Source organism: Lithobates pipiens, unplaced genomic scaffold, assembly GCF_037356315.1.
Source record: "Lithobates pipiens isolate NorthernLeopardFrog02 unplaced genomic scaffold, aLitPip1_a1.2 Scaffold_18, whole genome shotgun sequence".
NCBI lineage: Eukaryota > Metazoa > Chordata > Amphibia > Anura > Ranidae > Lithobates > Lithobates pipiens.
In genome coordinates, this window is record NW_027507758.1 from 142,658,119 (window position 1) to 142,685,007 (window position 26,889).

Genomic DNA, 26,889 nt, shown 5'->3' on the forward strand with positions numbered 1-26,889 from the left:
GTCATCGCGCACGGTTTCAGCAAACTGTTCGTCCGTCGTGTGTGGCCATGTCCGTCCATGCTAAGTTTGAGCGGACTGTTTGCCGAAACTGTTGGACGGACAAAGTTGGGCGAACAGTCCGCGCGTGTGTACGCGGCCTAAGATTTACTTTGAGTTGATCTTTTGTTTCATCAGATCTTTAACAAATTACCGAAACATGCCAAATGAATTCGTTATATACTCACTATAATTTATTTCGTATTAGTTGAAATTCGTTATTTTTTTATTCGGACATTCAGATGCATCCAAATGTCCAAAAGATGCAAAATTTGGCCGAATTTCGATTCATTACGAAATGAGTTGCACATGTCTAGTGAACATAGAAGGCCAATTTCTTGGCACAACACCATTCAGAGAACATGCATTTGCATAATTAATGCAAAGCATTCTTTGATTGGGCGAAGTGGAGATTGTGATGTCACTGCCTGACCTTTCCATCTCATGGCAATCACTGTAGTAGTGGTACCCACTACACTCATTTCGAGATTCCACAGAGACCAGCCAGGTATGGCACATACTTGTACATGCTTACATTAATTATGCAAAATTATGCATACCTAAACTTCAGTTTTAAAACAAAACCAAATTAAAAAAAATATGTTTTATACAACTAAAATGTGGATAATATAATCTATGTGGATTTCACTGGTTCCATGTTTTCAAGGGGTTTGAAAAAAATAAACATGGCACATGTAGTCTCTAGTCCTCTCCTATTTTTTCTTGTCTTTCCTGAACCAAAGCCCTGAATCAGCCAAGCTGAAGATTCAAAATCCAAACTTTGCAGGAATGCATTGTGAGCTTCAGCTGACTGAACAGCTTTCAAGGCTTGACCTGTCAGACTCTGTACATTACATTCTATACATCAACATTCTGGCTCATTGATTAGATCAGATAGTTTCAGTCTTTTTTTAAATGAAACTTCAGCTTTGCTTAAAAATATAAAGTAGGTCCTATAAATGCATTACAGCGATTTTGGCATACTTACACTGTATCTGAACTCAAGAAAAAATGAATATGTTGTAGCCAGGGGTCAGGTCCTGGAGAAAAAAGTGTGGGAACTCCCACCCAAGATCCACTCACCCACCAAAAAAAAAAAAAAAAAAAAAAAAAAAGATACGCTCATATGCACAAATGCTTCAAAAGTGGTATTTTTCATCCAATTTTCGTATTGTGTGTATGAAGCTTAATTGTTAGTACATTAAAAAAAAACAATCCTCAATAAACAAATATGGTAATTCTCTGAATTCTGCATTGATTCGATTGTGCTTCCATGCAAATGTGAACATCATGTTCTGATCTTTATTGGGGAATGTTATTTTGTATATAGAGTGTTTATGTGGTGAGTTTGGATAACACAGGGTTAAACGGAAAGGTCATAAATGAACTGCACATTATCTGGACAGAATGCTTGGTGAGATAGTGATGTGTCCCTGCTTAGGAGATGTATGTTAGCTTGGGGGGCTGCAAACTCTACAGGGCTCCAACACACACTCGCTGCTAATGCAACCCTTCACATATTTCCACAAAACCTTTCCTCCTGGCATTAAACTTTAGCAGGTATTGTGCTCAGCTTACCACCCCAAACTGATGCTCCTCCCTCAGCTCATCTCTCTCCCTGCATGTCCTGTGAGCAGAATAGCTGTGCTCCTCCTCTGGGTTCTCTCATCATATGACACTGAAGATAGAGGAGGGGGGGATTCAGCGGGACACACAGAGCAAGTATGCAGGAGACTGGGGGGGGGGGGGAGATGAGGAGAGAGAAAATCAGGAGGGGCCGGTGGGGAGGAGCGCATCACGAGAGGTCGGTCTAAATACAATCTCTTAGCAGCAGGGACCTGATCTACCCATCAGCTAGCTGTGATTGGCAGGTAGATCGAAGCGGAAGCTGTCATGGGGCCCCCTACTGGCAATGCCTGAATGGTCAGGTGTGCGGCACTAACTATTGTGAGATGTGTCGACATCTGCTGTTGTAGCACCTGCCACACAGCTCGCATACTTCAAAGTCTTGCAGGACACGGCTGCTAACGGGAACTGAGTTCCTGTTGTGGAAAAAGTACAGGAACTCCGTTCCCATGCGTTCCCGCAGGACTTGAGCCTTGGTTGTAGCTCACCAGTTCTTAGATGCGGTGGCTGCATTACTATTTCAGTTTTTTTCCCTAATATGTTACTTGGTGAAACTTCCAATAACACACTTCCTGTGCTAGGGGGACACCACCAACTAACTGTACTATATGCATGGAGGAATAACATTGTCACCCTAAGATAGAAAGTATGTTAGGATGGCATAAAACCTCATCTTCATTTTATCTCTTAAAGCGGTTGTATACCCCGCTTTCACATTTTTAATTACAGGTAAGCCTATCATAAGGCTTACCTGTAGGTAAAATTATATTCTCCTAAACCTGTATGGTTTAGGAGATATTCACATTGCATGCATGGGCTCTGAAGCTCCAGCGGATGCTGCCGGAAAATCAGAACTCCTTGCCGGAAAGAGGACTCTTGCGCAGGAGTGACGTCATCACGGCTCTGGCCACTTGCAGCGCCGGAGCCATGAACCCGGAACAAATACAGAGGGAGCATATCAGCTCCCTCACAGTGACCAGGAGGTGATGTAGGCACTTCATTCTAAAGTAAGTATTTCATAATGAGCTAGAATGCGGTGTATACTAGCTCGGTATGGCTTTGCCTTACAGATTTATTTATTTTTTGCAGGCATAAAACTGCTTTAACTTTAAAACTTTTAAACAAACATGTTATAATTACCTGCTCTGTGGAGTGGTTTTGCATATAGTAGCCCTGAATCTCTTTTTTTTAGGTCTCAAGCTGGCTCTCCAGGCTCCTCCTCCTTGAGCAGTACCCCAGAAAAAAACATTTTCCCTGGGGTCACTGCTGCTTGCTCGCTCCCGAGCCTCTGCTCTATGTGACCATAAGACATATAGAGCCACGTCTTGGCCCCTTCCCCACTCTCTCCTCATTGGCTCACTGGCTGTAATTGACAGCAGTGGGAGCCAATGGGCTCCCGCTGCTGTCTCAGCAATGAGAAGGGAGAGTCCCCATATAGCTGAGGCCATCATGAACATAGCTGGATTGGAGGGGGCTTAGGTAAGGATTGGAGGGACTGGGGGAGGAGCTGCACACAGAAGGTTTTTTTTACCTCTATGCATAGAATGCATGAAGGCAAAAAACCTTCAGCCTTTAGAACCACTTTACTTTGTATCTCACTTGTATCTCATCCTCCCAGGCACTGCAGCTCACAGTAGGAGGGTTTCAGCAACAGAGGCAGTGCTGTCAATCTAGAAAACAGTGGGGCAGGACTAGGTAATAATTGACAAGGTAGGAGACTGCAAAGACAATGCTGATAACCTCGTCCCCTGCAACATTTGATCATCTTACTGTAGTGTAAGTAGGCGTAGCCTACATGAGAATTCAGGACTGTTTTGAATTCATAAGTAATGCAGCATTTTTGCCACACCTTCGCAGGAAGCCACATTAGGTGGACTTCGCTGGCAGGCTGAACAGGTATTTGTGGGACTTTGCAGAAGTACTAAGACAAAATTATAATTGCTAAAAGATGTCTATGAGTGAATCTGCCTAGTGGTTGAATGAAACAAAACTACTCGTCTATACTTTAGCCTCGATTCGCACTATAACCCGCATGTAAATCACACAGGAACCGCGCAATATTCCTATGCAATTCACATGTGATTGAGTGCAGTGCAATTTGAGCCCATTCATTTCGAAGTGCAGGAACCTTTTTTGGAGCCACACCACAACCAGGAAGATTTGCTGAGTTACCCGTTCCGCATATGTGTAAACCTAGGCTAATTGTCACTAGACTTTTAGGCTGGGATCAAACAATTGCGAATTGGAGGCAGGTCTCCTCGTATTCCAGTTCGCATGTCAGGAGATTGTGACCGGCTCTCTATGGAGCTGGTTCACACATCTCTGGAGCGGGTCCAGTGCGAATTGCACAAGAGTCTTGTGCATCTTCTGGTCTGTTTCAGGTCCCAAATCAGCCAAAAATTTGGGCTGAGCTCGCACCTGAAACAGTGAACACGGATGCACCAGACCCCTGCTGTGAGCCGCTCCATGCTGCGGTGTGAATCCAGCTTTAGAGTTTCTGTGCAGAACTTATTAATCATTGTAGCGCACCACAAAATTCTCACAACTGTCTCAATTCTCCTTCTTTCACTGATGATCATATTACAAAAGAATGAATAACACCTCCTTGGAATCACAACCTAAATACTAATGAAAGCAATAAGCAAGTTTTTTTTTTTTTTGTAATTCCTTTATTTATTTTCCAAAATGAAACAATTTCACATACCATAAAGAAAACTGACAGTAATTAAGATAAGAAACAGAGACAGGAAGTGGATACAGTGTGGCGTAATAACAGCATCATCAAATGTCAAACAGCAGATACCAAATCCCGGGGTTGTGCACCCAGTAATATGCATAAGTGGTTATGACTATGTATTATGGCTAGCAGTGCACCGCCCCGGGGGGAACCATCCGACCGTTATCCTAGCAACCTCCTACCGCCAGTTGAGTCACCAGGACTATACTGTAGTAGACTCACTGATACCTGTCACGGAGAACCGTCCCACAACCAGCTAGGCCCAGCCGTGTGGCGCAACTGATGAGTTATGAAAAGTAGGATATTCAAAGTATCTGGATGGGCCGGCCTAGGGCAGGGGGCGAGTCGGGCAAAGGAAAAGGGAACAAAGGGAGTGGAAAAGCAGGACGGAAGGGATGAGAGAGAAAAACAGAGAAGTAAAGCAAAGCAAAGTGGAGTGGTGGTGCCTCCTGATCAGAGGACGATTTACACTACAAAGACTAATCAGGTAGAGCAACCTCGCGGAAGTAGGCTTCCGTGTAGATGTAGTGTTGCCATGGTCGCCATGTCTCCCGGAAGGTCTCCTCCCCCCCACGCAGAGTGGCAGTAAGATCTTCCATGTTTCTGATTTCATTCACCTTGGCATACCACAGGGATTTAGTTGGCGGAATCTCCGATCTCCAGCACAAGGGAATGCATGCCTTGGCGGCGTTCAAGAGATGAATGGTAAGAGAAGCTTTGTACTTCTTTATGGATCGCTTAGAGAGGTGCAGTAGACAAGCCGCGGGGTCTCCCTCCAGGGCAACACCAGTCAGGTGCTCGATCGTGCGTGCCACCTCCGCCCAGTAGGGTTTAATTTTGGGGCAGTCCCAAAAAATGTGCAGCATCGTCCCCTCCCCCACATTGCAACGCCAACATAGACTGGGGACCTGCGGGAAGAAACGGTGTAGAGAGGTGGGCACCCTATACCAACGGGTCAAAATTTTATAGCAGGATTCCTGGACCCTAGTGGCAATAGAGGACTTCTGGGCGAAGTAAAGGATCTTCTCTCGCTGTGAGCCATTAAATTGGACGCCTAAGTCCAGCTCCCATTTAGTGAGAAAAGGGGGGATGAACCCTTCAGCCGAAGAGATCAGTGAGGAGTAAATCAGAGATAAACAATGGCGAGTCGGTTCCCTGCGGTAGCAGATGCGCTCCAGCTCCATGTGCGGGCGCGATATGCCAGGCGTCCTTGCACATCTGCGCAGGAAATTGCGGAGTTGGAGACTGCTCCAGAAGTCCAATGGGGGGTCTAAGGTGGGCAGCCTTGCTTCTAGTGCAAGTTTGCCGTCCGGATCCAAGAAGTCGTAAAAATTAGACCGCCCCTTGATGCCAACCGCCCAAAAGCGGGGTTCAGCCTGCCAGGCGGAAAGTCAGGATTACCCAAAATTGGCACCATGGGGGAAGGCATCGGGGAGATCGAGGAATGTCGGAGGGCATCCCTGATCACCCGTAGGGTACTGCCTAGTGTAGGATGGTCATTTAAGTCCTTCGGCAACGGGGTAGCGACCCACGGCCAGCACCTGGCCATACCCTCAGAATTTTCCAGTTTCATCGCCACCCACTGCTTGGCCTCCGCATGGCAGTACCAGTCGACCAGTCTAGTAAGGTGGGCCGCCCTGTAATACGCCTTGATGTCTGGGAGACCGACTCCTCCCCTGTGCTTAGCCATATGGAGGATCTGCAGTCTGATACGTGGTTTTTGATGGGACCAAATGAAGTCACGAAACAGCGAGTCAACTCGCTTGAAGAAAGAAGGAGGGAGACGGATGGGGAGGGCTTGTAACAAATATAATATCCTAGGCAATACGGTCATCTTAATGGCGTTGCAGCGGCCGAACCAGGTTAAAGTGAGAGAATGCCATTGATGAAGATCGGATTTGAGTCGGAGAAGGAGTGGAGCAAAGTTCGCCTGGTACAAGTTAGAGGGATCTGCACTGATGTCGACACCCAAGTAATGAATAGTATCGGTCGCCCAGCGCCGCTGATGGGCCGCGCGCAAGCGGCCGACAATGGCCTTGTCTACGGTAATGTTCAGGAGGGACGATTTAGTCAAATTAATCGAAAACATAGAGAGGGCTCCATAAGCAAGTTTTTAGAGCTGCTGTTTTAGCAACAGGAAATGTGACATGAGAAACATGTAAGTAAATAATTATGGTGATTATTTATTCACATGCAATATGTATGTGTTCTTTTTTCAGCAGAAGGACTAGATTTAATTTAATTATTTTGCTTAATTTTTAGGGCTGTGGAAATTAAAGATGAATTCCTCGATTAATCGATTAATTTTTTTGATCAATCAAAATTCTTTTGATCAGTACTCACCTCTCCGTCGGCTTCCGGGTCTTCAGGGAGTTCCGTCGGAGATCCGCTGACGTCACGGACAGCGACGTCACTGGACTCCTCCCCCCTTCCCCAAGTGCCTCCATCTGCTAGCGAAGGGAAGGGGGGACGAGTCCGGTGGCATTGAAGTTCTGATTGAACGTAACGCATAAGGGGGAGGAGCTATGCATGACGTCACCCGCTGCTGCCCTACGGAACTAGCATGATTGTCGGCTTTACATGCTGTGTTTTTATCATCTTTATGTGAGTAGTTTGTGTTTGAACACAAAAATTTAATCTTATACTTAAGCGGTGAGCACTTAGATCTTTTCTTTCTACCCATGACCTGGCGTCCTTGCTGAGATCTAAGGAGACGTGAGAGTAGTTTATGGTCCGTGTTAACCCATTTTATACCCGCTTGCATGACCACCTGTTTGTACATTGGTCCATGCCATAAGGTGAGAGTGATTAGTTAGACCGGAGGTGGAGGGATTGTCACGGTACTGTGGAAAAAAAAATTACTTATGTCCGTGCTACAGTTTGAATTTAAAAAGTATTTGTGTGAACTGTGAAGTTAAGTCATGGATTGTGGAAACTAACTAGTGTCAGGAACCATGAATCAGACCGAGACAGAAGTACAATTAAATCACACTTGTTTATTAAATAAAAAGGTAAATAGAAAAAGTGTAGTCAAATCATAGCCAGAGTCCGGTAACCAGATAGAGTAGTCAGCCAGGCCAGAGTTCAATAACCAGATCGGGTAATCAGCCAGGCCAGAAGTCAGGGATCCAAGTAGAGCAACAGCAAGCAGTATAAGGAGCCAGAAGGGATGTCAGCAAGCCAGTCAATAAACAGAACCGCAGGAGATGGTTTCTTGTGATGTGACCAAGGCGAAGGCAGAGGTGAAGTGAGCTGGACAGCTTTAAGTAGGCAGGTCAGAAGAGCATGATCAGGAACAGCTGGCAACTGTGGAGAGAGATGAGAGCTGGCAATTAGCTGACAGCTGAGCAGCCAGCCCAGAGAAGGAAGGGCTAAGCCAGCCAGGTGATTGTATATAGTGTATACCACATTTACCACTGACTAATGCAGAGTTGCAATGCAAGGAGATCAGATAAGTGATAGTAGTTAGATACGTATGCATGTTATAATTAATCGAAATTAGTTGATTCATCAATTTGAAAAAAACGATTAATCAAACCCTAAAATTTTAATCAGTAACATCCCTAATAATTTTGTGACTGCAAAGGTCATTGCTTGTCTTTAGTTCTCACTTTTTTTAGAGTTTCTAGTGGCTATGTATTTAATGATACAGAATGCAAAATGCTTTTAGGGCATCATACATAGCTTTCCCAACTACATATGTACTCATTTTATACAAACGTATCATCCAGGTGGCTGTTATTGGTACTTGCATGCATGTGCATTACCAAAAATAAGTTTTATTCCAAGGAAAAACAGTAATGGTTGTACTCACAGATGTTGTATATAGACATATGTAGCTCCGGCTTCTATAGAGCAAGCGCTATGTGTTTTGTCATTTAACTATTCCTGGAACGCAGTTTGGTTTTGGGTTCAATTACACTAAATTTTGGCCTCAGTACTAGTCTGGCTGGATTGCATGGTGTTCTGCCTGACCATGGGTGGCGCTGTCATCTCTGGCAGGGCTTAGAACACAGTCTAGTTGGGTTCATTGGGTGTTTATTCTCTCTTGGAACCAGCCCAGTGGGAGTGTTCTCTTGCTGTACATGGTTGGAGAGGGTACTTAAGGTGCTGACGTCACGTGCTTCGGGGTTTCCAGTCCAGAAGATCTTTCTGTCTGTTTGGTCCTGGTCCTCCTGACCAGCCCCCAGGGCTCTTATGGCCTGGGGTGCGGATTCACCCGACTCCAAGTCTTGGGGCTGGCTAGCCCGAGGCAAAGTAACTGAAGGAAGGATTCGAAAAGGTGGTTCGGTGCCGTCTTGGTTATTGGAGAGGCCCAGCAACTTTAGAAGCATCCAGAGGAGGACTCTTTGGGGGAAGGCCACGAAAGGGTTAGCTTCTCAGAAAGAGCCTGGAGGCTAAGTTGAAAGACCCTAAGCGAATCTGATCTTGCTGTACGAGGGTTCTCTAAGCTGCTAAATCCTTTCGGTTATTCAAGTGTTCTACATCAAGTCTGTGGCAGAGACTTTGCATTGTTGATTTATTCACCCTGTTGGCTGATAGGCCTGGTGAGAGAAGGGCTATCCGATAAGGGTGAGGATCCAGCTGTGAATGGATATTCTCTGGATTTCCTAATGTGAAAGACTTTTTTCTACTTTGACTTAGTACTAAGAGTACCTGGACTTTCCTACCTAAACCCTCTAACCCTACGTTGAGAGACTGTGTTTTTGTTTATCCTTTTTGCACATTAAAATCCCTTAAGTGGATCTGGCATCAGTCTCTGCAATTCTTGGGCCATCTACCTCGGGAAACCCCTAGACACGCACGAGGTGAAGAAAGTAACGGTAAGCCCAATTAAATCAGCTGCTCCTTTGGGGGTCAGTGCTACACATATCACAGCAAAACAAGAAGCGATCAGTCTCTTTCAGGTCTGTTGCGAAGAACCGGTGATGCCGGAAGACCAGGCGGTATTTGGAGTGGCTGATGCGGTTTGAGGGAAGACCCTCTTCCTTAGAGCTTCAAGGCCCCATAGCAGTCACTTGATCTGTATGGCTAGACACCCTGAATTTCATAACCTCAGAGGTCATTTATATTTCTACAATTTCCCTATATTGCTATAATGCTATGAAAATTGTACAACAATGTGCAAAGGCTATAGAAAAAGATATTTTACAATTGCAATTATTAATTAAAAGATGTAAAGTATGTTTCCCCCAGGTGGTGCATACTTTTCTGTCTTACATAGAAATTTAGGTTATTTGCAGTAGAGTGTAATGTAGAAGAGAGAGAGATAACTATCAGAGGCTCAGGATGGCTTCATCTACTATATGGTAGGGACTGATAACGGAAAATCTCTGTTTCGAAGTACCGTTTCATTTTTCATTTTGGCAGGGAAAAAAAATGGATGCGAAATTGAAAAAGTGAGATTGGCAAATTAATGACAGTCACTTAGTGCAAAAGAATGAAAGACAAAAAAACGATTACATGCTGTCAGAAGATCCTAAATGGCAAGAATCGACAAGGGACTGAAGGCTTAGACAAGAAAACAGTAAGGTTAGCGCTATGTAGACATCTGCTATTCAGCTGCAGCTGGTAGCCAAGAATATAAGAAAGGATGGCGCCCCTAAGCAGCTCTTGTTTGTGGTATTTCAATACTAGTGATAATTCTGTAGAGATTATTTCAATTCCTGCTTCTCCCTCGGCATAAACAGGAAGATTTTTTGCTGGCACGTCAAACATGTATTGGCTTATATTTAGATTCTCTTGTGTGTTAGCATTTTCACATTAGATTAGTTTTGTTGGATAGAGGTTTTGTACTGATTATTTTTATGTGTCTTGTCTCATTCTGAGTTTATTGTTCTTGTTGTGATTGTAACTCGTATTGATAATGGAAGCATTGGTGCTTATAATTTTTGTGTAGTGTGTTGGTAAGGAGCTAACACTGATTTTGGTGTCTTAAGAGACAGACTTCATAAATAAAATAACTTATAATACAATAAGATAGAACACAGGTACAGAGAACATTCATCTAAGGCCCCATGACACCTTGAAACCGGCGTTTAAAATGCCCGTTTAGCCTTGTTTAACCGCGTTTGCATCTAGAAGCGTTTATTAAGATTATCTCATTTAAGACACTCCCCAAGCTCAAAAAACATTGTTAGTTAACTATTTCAGCCATTTTGACTAGAGTGAGTAGACCCATCCTTTGATTGCACAGCGAATGTCGGCAGGACATTTTGTAAACATGTACATACACGCCACGTCACCTGCCACAAGTTGTGGATTGTCCACTTGCCAAGTCACCTGCCACAAGTTGTGGATTGTCCACTTGCTACCCACAAGTTGTGGATTGTCCACTTGCCACGTCACCTGCTACAAGTTGTGGATTGTCCACTTGCCACATCACCTGCCACAAGTTGTGGATTGTCCACTTGCCAAGTCACCTGCCACAAGTTGTGGATTGTCCACTTGCCACGTCACCTGCCACAAGTTGTGGTTTGTCCACTTGCTACCCACAAGTTGTGGATTGTCCACTTGCCACGTCACCTGCCACAAGTTGTGGATTGTCCACTTGCCACATCACCTGCCACAAGTTGTGGATTGTCCACTTGCCACCCACAAGTTGTGGATTGTCCACTTGCCAAGTCACCTTCCACAAGTTGTGGATTGTCCACTTACCACGTCACCTGCCACAAGCTGTGGATTGTCCACTTGCCACATCACTTGCCACAAGTTGTGGATTGTCCACTAGCCACATCACTTACCACAAGTTGCTTGTTCAAATCTAAAACATATGGGTCAAATTCCAATTATACTTTGGATAACAGCAATGCTAGTGGTGTATTGGATTGGATCACGGGGTCATTAGGGTATATAAATGGTCTATGAATCACTGCAAGCAACTACAAGTTTTTTTTTTTTTAAATTTAGTGGTTTTTCATCATTTGCCATCATTTTTGAGATTTTTAATGTAAAAAAAAAATAGGGTACCTTTAAAAGCACTTATAAACAAAAACGCAGCTAAATGCCGGTACCGCGTTTAGCTGCGCTTGGCGTCTGAAACATGGAAATCTTCGGTGTCTGAACCCATTTTTTGCTTTCAAAGAAACACTGATAAACGCACCTGCCTAAAAACAGCAAAAAACGAGGCTGTGTACCTTGTCACATAGGATAACATTGAGTGAGTTCAGGGACCATTAAAAAAAGTGCCCAACTGCCTTTGAACATACGTTTAGCAGCGTCCCGTGTACATGGGGCTACATACTAGCAATTTGGGTGCATTTGTTTGGTCATTGTGTAGGGTTATAATGGTAGTCTCTGTTCAACATGGAGACACCAAATTTGGAGCAAATTATATTTGCCAGTTTGGAAGGATTTGTCCCATTGTCCTAATTGTTCTATGGGGCTAATTTATAAACTGCTGCACCCAACTTGCGCCCTTATTGAGCTTATTGTGCAGCAGAGTCCAGGAGCCAGCAGTAGAAGCCCTGTAGTGCCAATATTCTCTAGCAGTCTCATGATTCATGCCCACAGTCTCTAACAGTCTTTCTGCAATTTATCTCCAACTTCCAACCACACATATATCATGTTTCGTGTCTCTGACTAGCTCTTGCAGTATGCTATCAGTCTCTGACACTCTCCTAACATTACATATGTTTAATATTATGTTCAGCCCACTGGCAATGTCAGAGGGCACAACAAATACTCTAAATTGTCCTGTTTTAGCAGTTTTCCGTTTGAAAATGTTGCACAGTAATAGTAGGATGTTTTATGAATGAACTTTTCTTGCAAGCAAAATTTTGTGCATCAGCTGTGCCATTTGCAAACGGCTTAGAGATATTTCACATATAGGGGTTTATTTACTAAAGGAAGATTCACTTTGCACTGCAAGTGCACTTGGAAGTAAAATTGCTGTAGATCTGAGGGGGACATGCAAGGAAAATAAACAGCATTATAGCTTGCACATAAAATCAGCAGAGTTTCCACTCATTTCAGACCCCTTAGATTTAGAGCGACTGCACTTCCAAGTGCACTTTCAGTGCAAAGTGGATTTGCCTTTCGTAAATAACCCCAGACACTATATTACCAAAAGTATTGGGACACCTGCTTTTACACGCACGTGAACTTTAAGGACATCCCAGTCTAAGTCCGTAGGGTTCAATATTGAGTTGGCCCACCCTTTGCAGCTATAACAACTTCAACTCTTCTGGAAAGGCTGTCCACAAGGTTTAGGAGTGTGTCTATGGGAATGTTTGACCATTCTTCCAGAAGCGCAATTGGGAGGTCAGGCACTGATGTTGAATGAGAAGGCCTGGCTTGGCCCCATAAAGACATGCAAAGACCCTTTGCAGCTATAACATCTTAAACTCTGGGAAGGTTGTCCACAAGGTTTAGGAGTGTATCTATGAGAATGTTTGACCCTGCTTCCAGAAGCGCATTTGTGAGGTCAGGCACTGATGTGGACGGGAAGACCTGGCTTGTAGGCTGCACTCTAATTCATCCCAAAAGTATTCTAAAGTAAGGACTCTGTGCAAGCTAGTCAAGTTCCTCCACCCCAAACTCGCTCATTCATGTCTTTATGGACCTTGTTTGTGCACTGGTGCAAAGTCATATTGGAACAGGAAGGGGCCATCCCCAAACTGTTCCCACAAAGGAGGGAGCAATAAATTTTCCAAAATGTCTCAGTATACTGACGTCTTAAGAGTTCCCTTCACTGGAACTAAGGGGCCATGGTCAACCCCTGAAAAACAACTCCACACTATAATCCCACCATCATCAAATGATTTGGACCATTGCACAAAGCAAGGTCCATAAAGACATGGATGAGTGAGTTTGGGGTGGAGGAACTTGGTTGGCCTGTACAGAGCCCTGATCTCAACCTGAGCACCTTTGGGATGAATTAGAGCGGAGACTACAAGCCAGGCCTTCTCGTTCAATATCAGTGCTTGACCTGACAAATGTGCTTCTGGAAGAATGGTCAAACATTCCCATAGGCACACTCCTAAACCTTGTGGACAGCCTTTCCAGAAGAGTTGAAGTTGTTATAGCTGCAAAGAATGGGCCAACTCAATATTGAACCCTACAGACTAAGACTCGGATGTCATTAAAATTCACGTGCATGTAAAGGCAGGCTCCCCAATACATAATATAGTGTATGTCCAGGTAGAAGGGTTTTCCTTTTGTAGCAAAGAAGAAGAGTAATAGTATATTATTGCATAGTAACATTTGTGGTGGAATATAATGATTTTGTTCATTTAGTCATGCTATGTGCATAATCTTCTGACCTCTTAGCTAGCATTAGACATCTCATTTCGTATCTAGGTCATATAAAAGCAAAGAAACAAGGAACATTCTACAAAAGTTACAGAGGGTATCCTGGTGAGCATATTTGATGCATTCACTTCTTATACCACTTGTGGTTGGCTCAGTCGGCTGTAAACTCATTCCCTTTCATGAACATCTGCAAACAACAGGATATCACATTGAATTCTTTCTGAATTACTAAATTAGGCTAATAAAAAAATGTCCCGCTGTATTATAAACAAAATGTATCAAGTGAATAAAATTCTCCAACAAAACAGTGGCCATACTTAGCGGAAATTACACAGAGAGTGTAATGTGGTCTATTTAGCACTGAGTGATAATGATGTGCAAAGTGGGAATGAATCCAGTTTCACTTTTTATCAGTTTAGAGCAATCAAAACAATGAAATCTAGTTGCTCATTGGTTGGTGTGGACCACTGCTCTTTCATACTATATTTGTATGTATAGTCTGATAGTTGTTCTCCAATGAACGTGTAGACGTGGATTAGAATTAGTTTTTACTGTTGACTTTGCAAGGGAATTTTCCATTTGTTTAGGGAATGAGATGAAGTCCTGCTGCTGCATCCAATCATATGTAAGAAAAATACTTTGTTTTCCTTGCATGTGATTGGGCACTCTTTGTGTAGCGCTCCCTTCCTGAGGGGCCACTGAAAATAGACAGGATTTCCCACAATAGTACTAAGGCTGCCTGCCACAGACACAGTTCCAGGCACAGCAGCTAATCTGTAATAGTCAGGATCAGGGACCTGAACCATTCTCCTACCAGGACCCCAGATACCAATAGACCATTCCTGGTCTCTGTGTCCAGCTCTGCATATGATAACATTGTCCTTGAAATTAAATCTTTCCAAATACCAGCTGTCTCTGATGTTTAGGAACGTTTGTCAAAATGTTGGGGAGCTCTGGTCCCTGCGGGATTTAGGGACACTGAGATACTCCCAAACCTCTTTATCATACCAACCCTGCCGATATTTCTCAGTCTCCTCCATCAGCTCTCTGGGAACACGGGGGTACTCAGACCCAAACTCCAAGGCTACCTGTCTCTATACAATTCTCAGTAGCCTCAAAAACTGGGGTCATTTTTACACATTCTTCTGCCCTGGAGCAACACGAGGCTTTGTAGCTGTCTTAATCAGCTCCCTGTGTACCTCACTTTATGCTAGAGCCCTAGGAAAGGTATGTGGTGAGGACAACTCTACTTGGGAATTAATGTAGACATCACTCAGCTGCAGCCTGTTAGCACTCTCTAGAACTTGACCTGTGTGCTCCTTTTCTGCTGATTCAGGGTCTGATCAAAGGATACTCTCAGCCTCATGTCCACTCTGTCTTCCCAGGACCAATCGGACTGAGACCCCTCTAAAATCACCTACTCTTCTATTCTACCCTCACTGTGCTCTACAACATCAAATCTTGGTGACCCTGGATCAGTCAACAAAGAATCAAAAATCACACATATAGACAAGTACACAGCCTTTTGTCAGGTGTTATAGGCAATGGCAGCATGTACCACTGGGGTATCCCGGACCAGCCGCCACATGTTGCGTTTTCACAGGGAGGGGCCCCTGAAAATAGACAGGTTCTCCTACAATAGTACAGAGGCTGTCTTCCACAGACACAGTTCCAAGCACACTGAGAACACCTAGGGAATGTCTTTCTGTGGATTTTATTTGCAGAAAACTAAACAGGAGGGAATTTAGGGGTTCAGGACAGTTCAAAAATGGGAAATAGGGAATAGCCAGCAAATCTAGGTCTCTGTAAAAGCAGTTCCAGCCCATCCAGTAACCTGCAACACCCAATTCCCTCTAACATATGCACACCTGGGAGTCCAAGACCTGGTCTTACTTACAATGTCATAGGATGACTGTATGCTACCCAACTTCCACGCACCACTCTTTGGTGAGGGAGACAAAGATCCTTCTCCAGACCAGACTCCAAGATGATGCCCTTCAACAAAAATCCTATTAGCCTATCTTCACCTGGCCCTCAGCCCAGCATCTGCTGAGGCCCAAAGTGCGACTCTTGTCACACACTAGCTACCTCTCAGAGGCAGCAGCCCCAGGAAAACTGGAACCCTCACCGGAGAGGAAAAAGGCCCTCTGTCCAGGTCTCCTAAATATTTATCAACACCTCGGCCACCTCTGGGAACCTCACCCCCTGGGGACTGATAAATATCCATAAATCAGTGGCTGGCCCTCCTTTTCTATTTTCTAGAAGCTTCAGACAGAAGAGACAGGAGTAATTCAACCACTGACCTTAGGGAAATCTAACCAGACGTGAAAAACAGATTGCTACTCCACTGACTACAGGACATTCGAAAACTAACTTTAACCTAACTTTTGGCAGGGCATTACATTTGCAATGTGCAATTTCACCACATTCCCTAAAAAATTATTTTGCAAAGTAAAAATTCCCTGCAAAGTGAAAAGCCACTTTGGCTTTAGTAAATCAGCCCCACTGACTCCTTTGGTCCAGCTGACCATTCTCACCAAGGCAAAAAGCAATAGGAAATCCCACATTTTAGAGTTGGCAACAGGACAAGAGGTAAGAAGTACATTTTAATCACTTTGTTAATATTTTCTCTCACTTTCTGTTGTGTTTCTAGGTTATGAAATGAAGGGAAAACTCTCTTGTGGATCACATATATCAATATATAAATAAATAACTAATCAAACTAACCCTTACCCGCTTTATTGAAAAGTAAAGAAGAAAGTTTTTGCCTACACATACAATTTAAAGCAGTATGTATGAGGATGGATCTAGTAAGCATCAGGGCCCACTGGGATCCTTACCTAATGTGGACAGCAGTACACATGAGTGCTCTGACTAGATCCTTCACTCTTTTGTACAGAAGGCTTAGTTGCACAGTGAATCCATAGCCTTCAAAGCACATCCAAAATTTTCTTTGCTTCACAAATAATTGGAACACCCGGGGGGGGGGGGGGGGGGTAAAGTAAGCATGTTGCATTGCCCTCCATGGGCAAAGCACAGGTTCACTCAAAGAATCAAGGTTATGTCTTAGACCTCAGGTTGAGTTAAATGTTAGGGTTAAGGTTCATGAATTGGCGAAAGGAGAAGTATAGTCCCATGGCCTGTCTTCTGGGAGCAGTGAACACTGACTGTCAATCATAGATATCTGCTCTTCCAGTGCTCACTGGTCACTGGAGTGCCGGGCTGGCGAGGGGGTGGAAACAGTTGATTCAGGTTCTCAGCCATGTGCTGAAAGGCTGATCAAGCTGCCAATCGGGCATCTGGGAGGATCCCAACAGTATGGTCAGCATCCTTCCAAAACCTGGAGCAGTTCTGTGACATCAGACTGATTCTGGGTCACAGGAGTCCAAAAGTAAGTGCAAAAAAGCAAAATACATCTCTTTTTAATACATTGTCATAATTATACTTCCTTCCCACAATTGATATATATATATATTTTTTTATCAAGTTCCATTTATTGATTTTAAGGCATAAAGGCACAAAATTACAAAATACAGTATAATATAGAAAAAAAACAACAGTTCACAATTAGGGAAAAAAAATATAAACAGGTTGTGCTCCTGACTGCCACATAGTAAGACATTACCAGGAACTAAATATTGACGTGCCAAACCAGAGAGAGACCCTTGGTCCCAACACACACAATACCAACAGGATCTCAAATGCAGACAAGAGCCACAGAGGGCATGATTAAAAATTAAAGATAGAAGATGGCATATACCTTATAAAGATAGGTGCAGATAAGCCTAATAATAGGGAATTAACGTATCATTCAACTAATTCCACAGAAAAGTCTCAATGAGGGGTGTAAGCAGATATGGGTCACTGTGTCAGAATTCTCCACCCAGGGAGACCAGACCTTGTCAAATTTAGTGGGATAGCCTCTGCTATTCTAGGCAGCCTTGTACAACGGAAGAGCAGAATTTATCAATGACTTCCACTTATCAAGAGGAGACTGAATCACTGTTGTCTTCCTTTCATAATTAGGAAACTGAGTAATGTTCTGATAACCTTTCTGTGGGCCAAGGGGTCCAGAAATAAACATATATTTAGATCTAGATGTATCGTAATATCGACATCTAAAAATTATTTTTGTAACCTGAGACCAATACATGCATATTTCCGGACACGTCCAGAAGATGTGAAGGAAGCTGGCATTTAAATCACTGCATCTTGCAACACATGGCCGAGTGATCAGCTGAAAACGTAGCCAGTCTCTTCGGAGTAAGGTAGTTGTGGTGGATGATTTTTAAGTGTATGAGCCTGTCCCTAGCAGAGACTAGTTGTTGGAATGGATAGTCCTACACATCTTTCCAATGATCATTATCAAGGCTAGGGGTATGTAATGACCACTTCTCTCTGCATTTAAGCAGTCCCAGCGAGAAAGACTGTTGCAGAGCCTTGTATAAAGTCAAGTGGGGGGGGGGGTAAAGTAAGCATGTTGCATTGCCCTCCATGGGCAAAGCACAGGTTCACTCAAAGAATCAAGGTTATGTCTTAGACCTCAGGTTGAGTTAAATGTTAGGGTTAAGGTTCATGAATTGGCGAAAGGAGAAGTATAGTCCCATGGCCTGTCTTCTGGGAGCAGTGAACACTGACTGTCAATCATAGATATCTGCTCTTCCAGTGCTCACTGGTCACTGGAGTGCCGGGCTGGCGAGGGGGTGGAAACAGTTGATTCAGGTTCTCAGCCATGTGCTGAAAGGCTGATCAAGCTGCCAATCGGGCATCTGGGAGGATCCCAACAGTATGGTCAGCATCCTTCCAAAACCTGGAGCAGTTCTGTGACATCAGACTGATTCTGGGTCACAGGAGTCCAAAAGTAAGTGCAAAAAAGCAAAATACATCTCTTTTTAATACATTGTCATAATTATACTTCCTTCCCACAATTGATATATATATATATTTTTTTATCAAGTTCCATTTATTGATTTTAAGGCATAAAGGCACAAAATTACAAAATACAGTATAATATAGAAAAAAAACAACAGTTCACAATTAGGGAAAAAATATATAAACAGGTTGTGCTCCTGACTGCCACATAGTAAGACATTACCAGGAACTAAATATTGACGTGCCAAACCAGAGAGAGACCCTTGGTCCCAACACACACAATACCAACAGGATCTCAAATGCAGACAAGAGCCACAGAGGGCATGATTAAAAATTAAAGATAGAAGATGGCATATACCTTATAAAGATAGGTGCAGATAAGCCTAATAATAGGGAATTAACGTATCATTCAACTAATTCCACAGAAAAGTCTCAATGAGGGGTGTAAGCAGATATGGGTCACTGTGTCAGAATTCTCCACCCAGGGAGACCAGACCTTGTCAAATTTAGTGGGATAGCCTCTGCTATTCTAGGCAGCCTTGTACAACGGAAGAGCAGAATTTATCAATGACTTCCACTTATCAAGAGGAGACTGAATCACTGTTGTCTTCCTTTCATAATTAGGAAACTGAGTAATGTTCTGATAACCTTTCTGTGGGCCAAGGGGTCCAGAAATAAACATATATTTAGATCTAGATGTATCGTAATATCGACATCTAAAAATTATTTTTGTAACCTGAGACCAATACATGCATATTTCCGGACACGTCCAGAAGATGTGAAGGAAGCTGGCATTTAAATCACTGCATCTTGCAACACATGGCCGAGTGATCAGCTGAAAACGTAGCCAGTCTCTTCGGAGTAAGGTAGTTGTGGTGGATGATTTTTAAGTGTATGAGTCTGTCCCTAGCAGAGACTAGTTGTTGGAATGGATAGTCCTACACATCTTTCCAATGATCATTATCAAGGCTAGGGGTATGTAATGACCACTTCTCTCTGCATTTAAGCAGTCCCAGCGAGAAAGACTGTTGCAGAGCCTTGTATAAAGTCAAGTGGGTCTTAGTCGATTGTTCAGCTTGCATGAGAAGCTCCAAACTGGATGTGGATAAGGTGATATTGGTCAAATCAAATTAAAAAGCACAGGCATGAAACAGTTGAAGGAAACAAGAAAATACCAGCTGAGAGAATATTTAGATTGTAACATCGTAAATGATAAACGTTTGTTACCAAACACATCTCCTAAAACCGTAAAGTCTCTTGATGCACAGGTAAGTATAAACCTGTATTTTATTCTACGGGAAAAAAATAGGGTTTATAACTGTTTTAAGCCAAAGAACAGTCAAATGTCAGGAGGAAATTCACTGCTATTTTACAGGATCAATTCAAGGCAAAAGATAGATTTTGCTGGTTAATGCTTAGTCACAAATATCCTTACTTTTTAAGTAGAGGCCCACTTTAAAGTCAGTTGTTTTTTTCTTCTGCAACAAATGCATACATTTGCTCTTTTCTGTTGTGGCATTTCGTGATATTTCTCTACCGGTTTTATCAGCTGTATTTATTTTGTGAACCGAGGGATGCCCTATAACCTTAAGTTCTCCAATTGCTAGAAGCATTACAATTTAAAGTTATCATTCATGCCTAGCTGGGTCAGTTGGGCAGCAGAGAGGAAAAAAAATTCATTGCAGTCACAGAGGAATAAAAACTTGATTTCATAGTCTTCCCAGAGGCAAGGAATACAGAGTACTAAGGTGACAAGTGCATCGATGGATGATCTGTCCCTTTTTTTATTTCTATCAGTGGTGGGTTAGAGAGCACACAAAGGTCCCAGCAGCATACTGAAATATAAAAAGACAACAAAAGAGCAAAACAGCAGTGTAGAATCATCAGAGATGGGCAATTTTCATTGTGCATTCCTTCACTCTGATCATTTTCATGACATCTAAGGACACAAGGACATTAAACAGCTCCCAACACAGGCAGCATTTATCCCTTCCTCTCACACAATGCCATGCAACTGAAGTATAAATCATATTTTCTGGAATCTCTATAATCATAATAGTCTCGAAGTATAAAGGCTGCTGGAAAGCTTTCATGCAAGGACAATTGATTATTTTCACAGTATAAGAATATCAAAAAGAAGAGGTATTTTTCGTACATTTCTTCAGCGTTACTAAAGTGAACTTAAGGCCAAGCATTTGATATTCTTGTATATCAAATCCTATTTACTAACATCCCACAAAGTCATCTTGGCAAAAAGATAGTTTCACTGAACTAGTTTGCTAGTAGCAAATTAAAGGGCGAGTTCTCTGTTAAAAAGATGATTGTCCTGTTTGCGGACTAGACCGTGAAGATCTATTTTTCAGATCAAATTCCTTCTTATTATCTGCTGTTTGGAAGAACTCTTCATATAGAGAATAGGATTTAGTGCTGTCAGCGCACTTTTAGTAAAGGCTGTGCCTAAAATGAGGCAATGTATTTTGTCTCTTGCAGCACTTCCCATGATTTTCCATTAGCTGTGGAGCCTCAGGTCTAATAAAAGAAATGTTGCTCAATATGAACAAACTGAAGTGTCTATATGAATTCAGCTTTGGCTGCATATTAGAACACTTGTGGACTCTAGAAGTCCAATTTTCCAATATCAATGAGCACAACACTGTGTTCCTTTGCAAGCATTCATTCCTTTGTAAGAATAATTTTGTCCATTGGTGCTGAGCTCAGGTTCCAGATATTCAAAATTAAATCTGGAGACGCCTTACTGACCAAATCCACGTTAATCACATAATCACACCTATAAAACCATACCCCAATTTGTACCTACACCCACAAAATCATGCCCCTGTTTTTAAAATAGAATAACCTTATATCAAATAAGAGGCACCAAGATGTTCATGCATAATTAGGATGCATGCCTTGACGGTATCAAGAAGAAAAGAAGGGATGGCCAATAAAGTGGTTGCCACTTTACAGTGTAGGCCTTGTAGCATTAGGATACACAAGGCATACACAAGATCACAAGCACGTAGTGTGCTTTTTTTTTTTAGGAGATAAACTAGCAAGGCCCTATTAAAAAAATAATAATACAATGGCTGTATTATAAAACAAATAATACAAATGTCACTGTAAAAGCATAAACTTATCCTAGCTTTTAAGCTTCAGTAAGGAGCATGGCATTCACTTGCATTCACAGTGCAGTGGTCCGGTAGAAAGTAGCGAAAGAAGTCAGTATATAGTGCAGAGTGCAGGCGTGAGTAATGCAGAGCTCAGAGATCAGTAGTATGTAAAGAAGAGTGCAGGGGTCAGGAAAAGATAATGCAGTTCAGAGGTCAGTAGTATGTAGCACAGAGTGCAGGTGCCATATGTAAGGAAAACAGAGTTTAGAGGTTGGTAGAATGTAGCACAGAGTACAGTGGTCAGATGTAAGGAAAGCAGAGTTTAGAGGTTGGTAGTATGTAGCACAGTGTGCAGGCGTCAGATGTAAGGAAAGCAGAGTTTAGAGGTTGGTTGTATGTAGCACAGTGTGCAGTGGTCAGATGTAAGGAAAGCAGAGTTTAGAGGTTGGTAGTATGTAGCACAGTGTGCAGTGGTCAGATGTAAGGAAAGCAGAGTTTAGAGGTTGGTAGTATATAGCACAGAGTGCAGTGGTCAGATGTAAGGAAAGCAGAGTTTAGAGGTTGGTAGTATGTAGCACAGAGTGCAGTGGTCAGATGTAAGGAAAGCAGAGTTTAGAGGTTGGTAGTATGTAGCACAGTGTGCAATGGTCAGATGTAAGGAAAGCAGAGTTTAGAGGTTGGTAGTATGTAGCACAGTGTGCAGGGGTCAGATGTAAGGAAAGCAGAGTTTAGAGGTTGGTAGTATGTAGCACAGTGTGCAGGGGTCAGATGTAAGGAAAGCAGAGTTTAGAGGTTGGTAGTATGTAACACAGTGTGCAGGGTCAGGAGTAAATTACGCAGCAAAGTTCAGAGCTCAACAGTAAGTAACAGAGAATCCAGATGTCAATTGTAGGAATTGGAAGTCTCAGGTTTACAGACAAAGCTGGTATTACCTACCTGTCACAATTATGTCTTACTGATACACTCAAACCCTTTCGATTAACTTTGATCTGAGTTTTCTCTCCCAAGATTTATGGTTATTACATATCTCGTCATACTGTTACTAGACAACGAAAGCTCACGTAACTTACAATTTACAAAATCAACTTGATCTCAATCATAGCTACCTCTTGCTGTAAGAAAGGTTTAAAAGCCAAAATATATCATATTTAATATATAATTACTTGTCAGACCTTACTCTCCTTTAATATTACCTTGTAAAAAAAAAATTACATAAGATCTGGGTACCTGCCCTTATGGATAAGTAATAGCGTCAGGCACTGCAACGAATTCCTCAAATGTCAATATCCCTGAGATGTCATAGTTATTCCTGCTTTACAGAATATATTGGACCCCTTAAAGAATGTACTGCTTCTCCCACAGAGATTCACTATTATGACCCAGTTACATCCCCGGACAGAAGGACTTAACCATATGTTCTGGCGGTGATTAAAATTAGCTTGGTACTGGCATGATGTGTTTGATGTCATTAATCAAGCTTTCCATCTTCATTGTTTACCTGAGTCAAAGATAGGTACTATAGCGCAAAAGTGCTTATTCTGCCAACCCCCAAAACATACATCTAGATAGGCAGAATCCCACACCTAAAAAGCTTAACTTACATTCATAGAATTTGCTCTCAAAAATGTGAGACTATTTGGAAGTCTTTGTGACTCTTCCCTTGCACCTCCAGCTTTGGTTAGGAAGAGTCTACTTGGAGGACACAGCCCCTTTGATAGATAAATGGTATATTATAGCCAGTCTTACACATCTGGATTAATACTATGTACAGGAAAATAATAGCAGCTCAGCGCACTCTTCTTTTATCATCGATCCACCATTGTCCCTATCAGTAAACGGGTCCTGAGAAATGGAGCAAGTGCATATGTTGAAAAAATGGTTCCAAGATGGTAGAGGGGATCAGGGGATCAGCAGCACTGGGATGCAAAAATTATGAAACACAATTTTAGGGTTAAAATGGCAATTTTTGATGTTACACAGTGCTTTAGCACAGTGTTTCTCAAACGTTTTCCAGTCAAGGTACCCTTTAAAATTATGGACAATCTCAAGGCACCCTTTAAAATTATATACAGTCTCAAGACACCTCATTCTAAAATGTAAAAAAATGATTCTAATAGTTTTACACAATGTGGCAGCATTGACACGTGGGACACCCAGCATTAGAGGTGATTTATTCTTCCAAAGCAAATACACTTTTCCACACTAGTATTGACTGGTATTCCAGTGTTTCTCCTCTCCCTCAATTTCTCTCCATCACTCAGCTAATGTGACCTCAGTGTTGACAGAGGGGGACAGGAGAGGGTCAAACAAGGATGCTGTGAAAGTGATCAACACCCTTCTTATCAACACTGATGGCATCACTGGTTTTTAGGCACTGGTGGCTGGAAGGTTGTAATGATGCACAATATAAAAACAATGCTTTTTGTGACTAAAAGGCAGGCTTGGTCCACCTGCTGGCTTGCATACATTTTTGGGCAATTTAAATTTTTAGCCATTTTGCCAAGGCACCCCTAAAGAAACCTCAAGACACCCCAGAGTGCCTGGCACTCTGGTCGAAAAAGCCTTCTTTAGCAAACTAAATGTCATCCAGTTAGGGTTTAAATTAAGCTTTTACTAGATAAGCATGTGATTGGAATTCCCCCTTCCTTTTTGGTGGCGTCACCAAGACCGGTTGTAAGCAGGAATCTCTCTAATTGGATCACAAATAGCAATTTTAAATGTTCTATTTGTTGTAAAAGGAGGAAGGGTTGGAAGTACTGTTCTGCCTGTGCAGTCAGTGCCAGTGGCTCTGTGTAAGAATAAAAGTTTACTGAAAGGTAATTTTAGCTTTTGGCTAAATAAATATTCTGACTTTTTATGTATTTTCATGCCCAATGATACATGCTTCAGTCAAGTCATAAATTAGGATTATTCATTATCGCTCGGATATGTATGATGTGAGCAAGTTTCAGTACCATAGGAGTACCCTCCATATAGCTCTGTGTGTCCATTGTGTATGTGTATAGATCTATGGTCAAACTTATTTCTTGGTAATTGCCAATTATAAAGGACAGGACTTGTGTAAACTTTTATAACTGTTGGATTAATTATTATATAGCTCTGCATTGTTATGACTAAGGCAAAACTGTTTTCTGCCCTTACAGGCTATGTACATGTTCTATGCTCTCGCCATTGTGTGCGATGACTTCTTTGTCCCATCCTTGGAAAAGATTTGTGAAGTAAGTGTGCACTGTGAGACTGTTTATAATTGGAATTTATTTCCCTTTCCTGTTGTTAGAAAGTGAACATGTTAGTGGATTGATAAATACTATCTATCCTGAGTATCTATCTGATATCTGATAAATACTATACTATTAATAAAATCTATAAGGCCCCTATGTAACTATGTAACTATGATGCTTTTTTCCTCCCCTGGATTTCCATGTATGGACAGCCTAAAGCTGTGTTTTCCAAGCGTATTTAGGTTAATAATTTATCCCGGTTATTGGAATGAATGAACACTTAAGCGCTTGAAGTACTTATCACTAAAGCGCATTTAGACTCGTTTACACAAATCAAGCATTTTTTGATGCTGGAACACTCCTCTCTTGAATGCGATGGCCCTGGGGTTATTTTTCTGCTAAGGCTAAAATTGAGGGACACTTAGAGGCAGAAAAAAGAATGCAAAACACCTCTAAAAGCGGTGTTCAAAATGTCCTATGTGCACGAAGCATTGGGTGTATCAACAAATTAATTGAATGTCTCTTGTTCTGCTTACATAATAAATAAAATGTAATATGTGCAGCCATTCTGGTAGTTTAAACAAACATTTTCACATGGCTACTAAGATATTTTGTACCTGTGTGGTAAGTGAAGGCGAAAATACTGCTCATTTAGGAGTATGGAACTTCCTTTATGTATGGAGGTTTTCCATTCAGTTAGACCTTGTGAATTGAAGTGGAACCCCTATCTGAAATATAAATACCTTTTCCCCTAAGCTTATGTATTTACTTTAACTTAGAAAAAAAAAAAACAGTCCAGTATTTGGATGTCTGTTCTGAAACTTTATTGCAGAATTTTAAAAAGGCAAAGGAACAGAAAGAATTCCTAAAAACCGCTTTCATATATATATATATATATATATATATATATATATATATATATATATATATATTTCTTCCTGCTAATAGTCCTGGATATCAAGGTTCAGTAGTTCCCCACTTTGATCCTCCTGATCCTCCGCCTGCATGGAGTAACTTAAAGCAAAGGTTCATATATATATATATATATATATATATATATATATATATATATGTCATATCAATATCTGGTTTTGAATATAGCTTCAGACCAATAGAAGTTCTATTGTTACCAGTGCCCCCAGATTGAAGCCCAAGGCCTACGAGCATCTTAAGTTAGTCCTCAGCAGCAACAAAATCTTCTCAGCTTCTTAGTTTTTGGCCATGAAGAGGAAGGGTTAGACTGAGAATGTCCATGCAAGGAAGTTTTTTTCTCATTTCCTATCACGGTAATTAATGTCATAGGAACAATAAGTGAAAGGGATCTCCCCAGCGTTTATATAGAAGACATTATTTAACAGAGAGAGGTCCTTCACGTAACAAAAATTATTTAGGATGGTGCTTTTCATGTCCCGGTTGGAAAGATTTATCCCCACTTACTGTCTTGGTGTCTTGAGCTTAAGATGTGAGTAAAATACTTCCTAAAGGAACAAAGGCTGCAATGAAAATAGAATGGTGTTTTATTCCTCCCCAATTTATTTATTTGCGCCTGTAACACAGCCTAATTCCCCATTTACTATTTTATTGCCGACGCACGGGAGGCGGTGATCGGTGCGCCGCTATAGACATGGCGCATGCATTCTTCAACTCAGAATTAAAAGAAGGTGGAAGTGCGAATATTATGTGGGTGATGTGAGGAAGTATAGTTATAACTGTCCAAGTAACAAATATGCCCAAAATAGAATGGAAAAGAAACTTTCTCTGAACAAGCCTGCTGCTCCTGCAAATACACTTAGAACTGTCAATATATGCACTACGCATGCGCACATTCAAGTGCTTTGGTTCACTGCACCGGCAAAATCTTAGTAAATGTCAAGCAATGTAAATGCATTTGAATGGGCTCACCTCTAAACTTGACATTTTTTTTTTTACGCTGGTTCACTTTTATGTTTTTTTTTAAAGCTATTTGCACACAGGTCTTGTTAGCATTAAGAAAAAGAAATGCGTGGGGGTCCCCTGAAATGCCATACCAGGCCCT

At 42.0% G+C, this 26,889-nt stretch overlaps 1 protein-coding gene across 1 annotated transcript in view; it reads left to right on the top strand.

Annotated features, from left to right (window-relative positions):
* Window positions 1-26,889, top strand: part of SLC24A3 (solute carrier family 24 member 3) — a 568,031-nt gene that overhangs the window by 343,198 nt on the left and 197,944 nt on the right. The window contains exon 4 of the mRNA XM_077486207.1: window positions 24,777-24,851. Coding sequence (XP_077342333.1) covers window positions 24,777-24,851 — 75 coding nt within the window. The remainder of the gene's footprint in view (window positions 1-24,776; window positions 24,852-26,889) is intronic.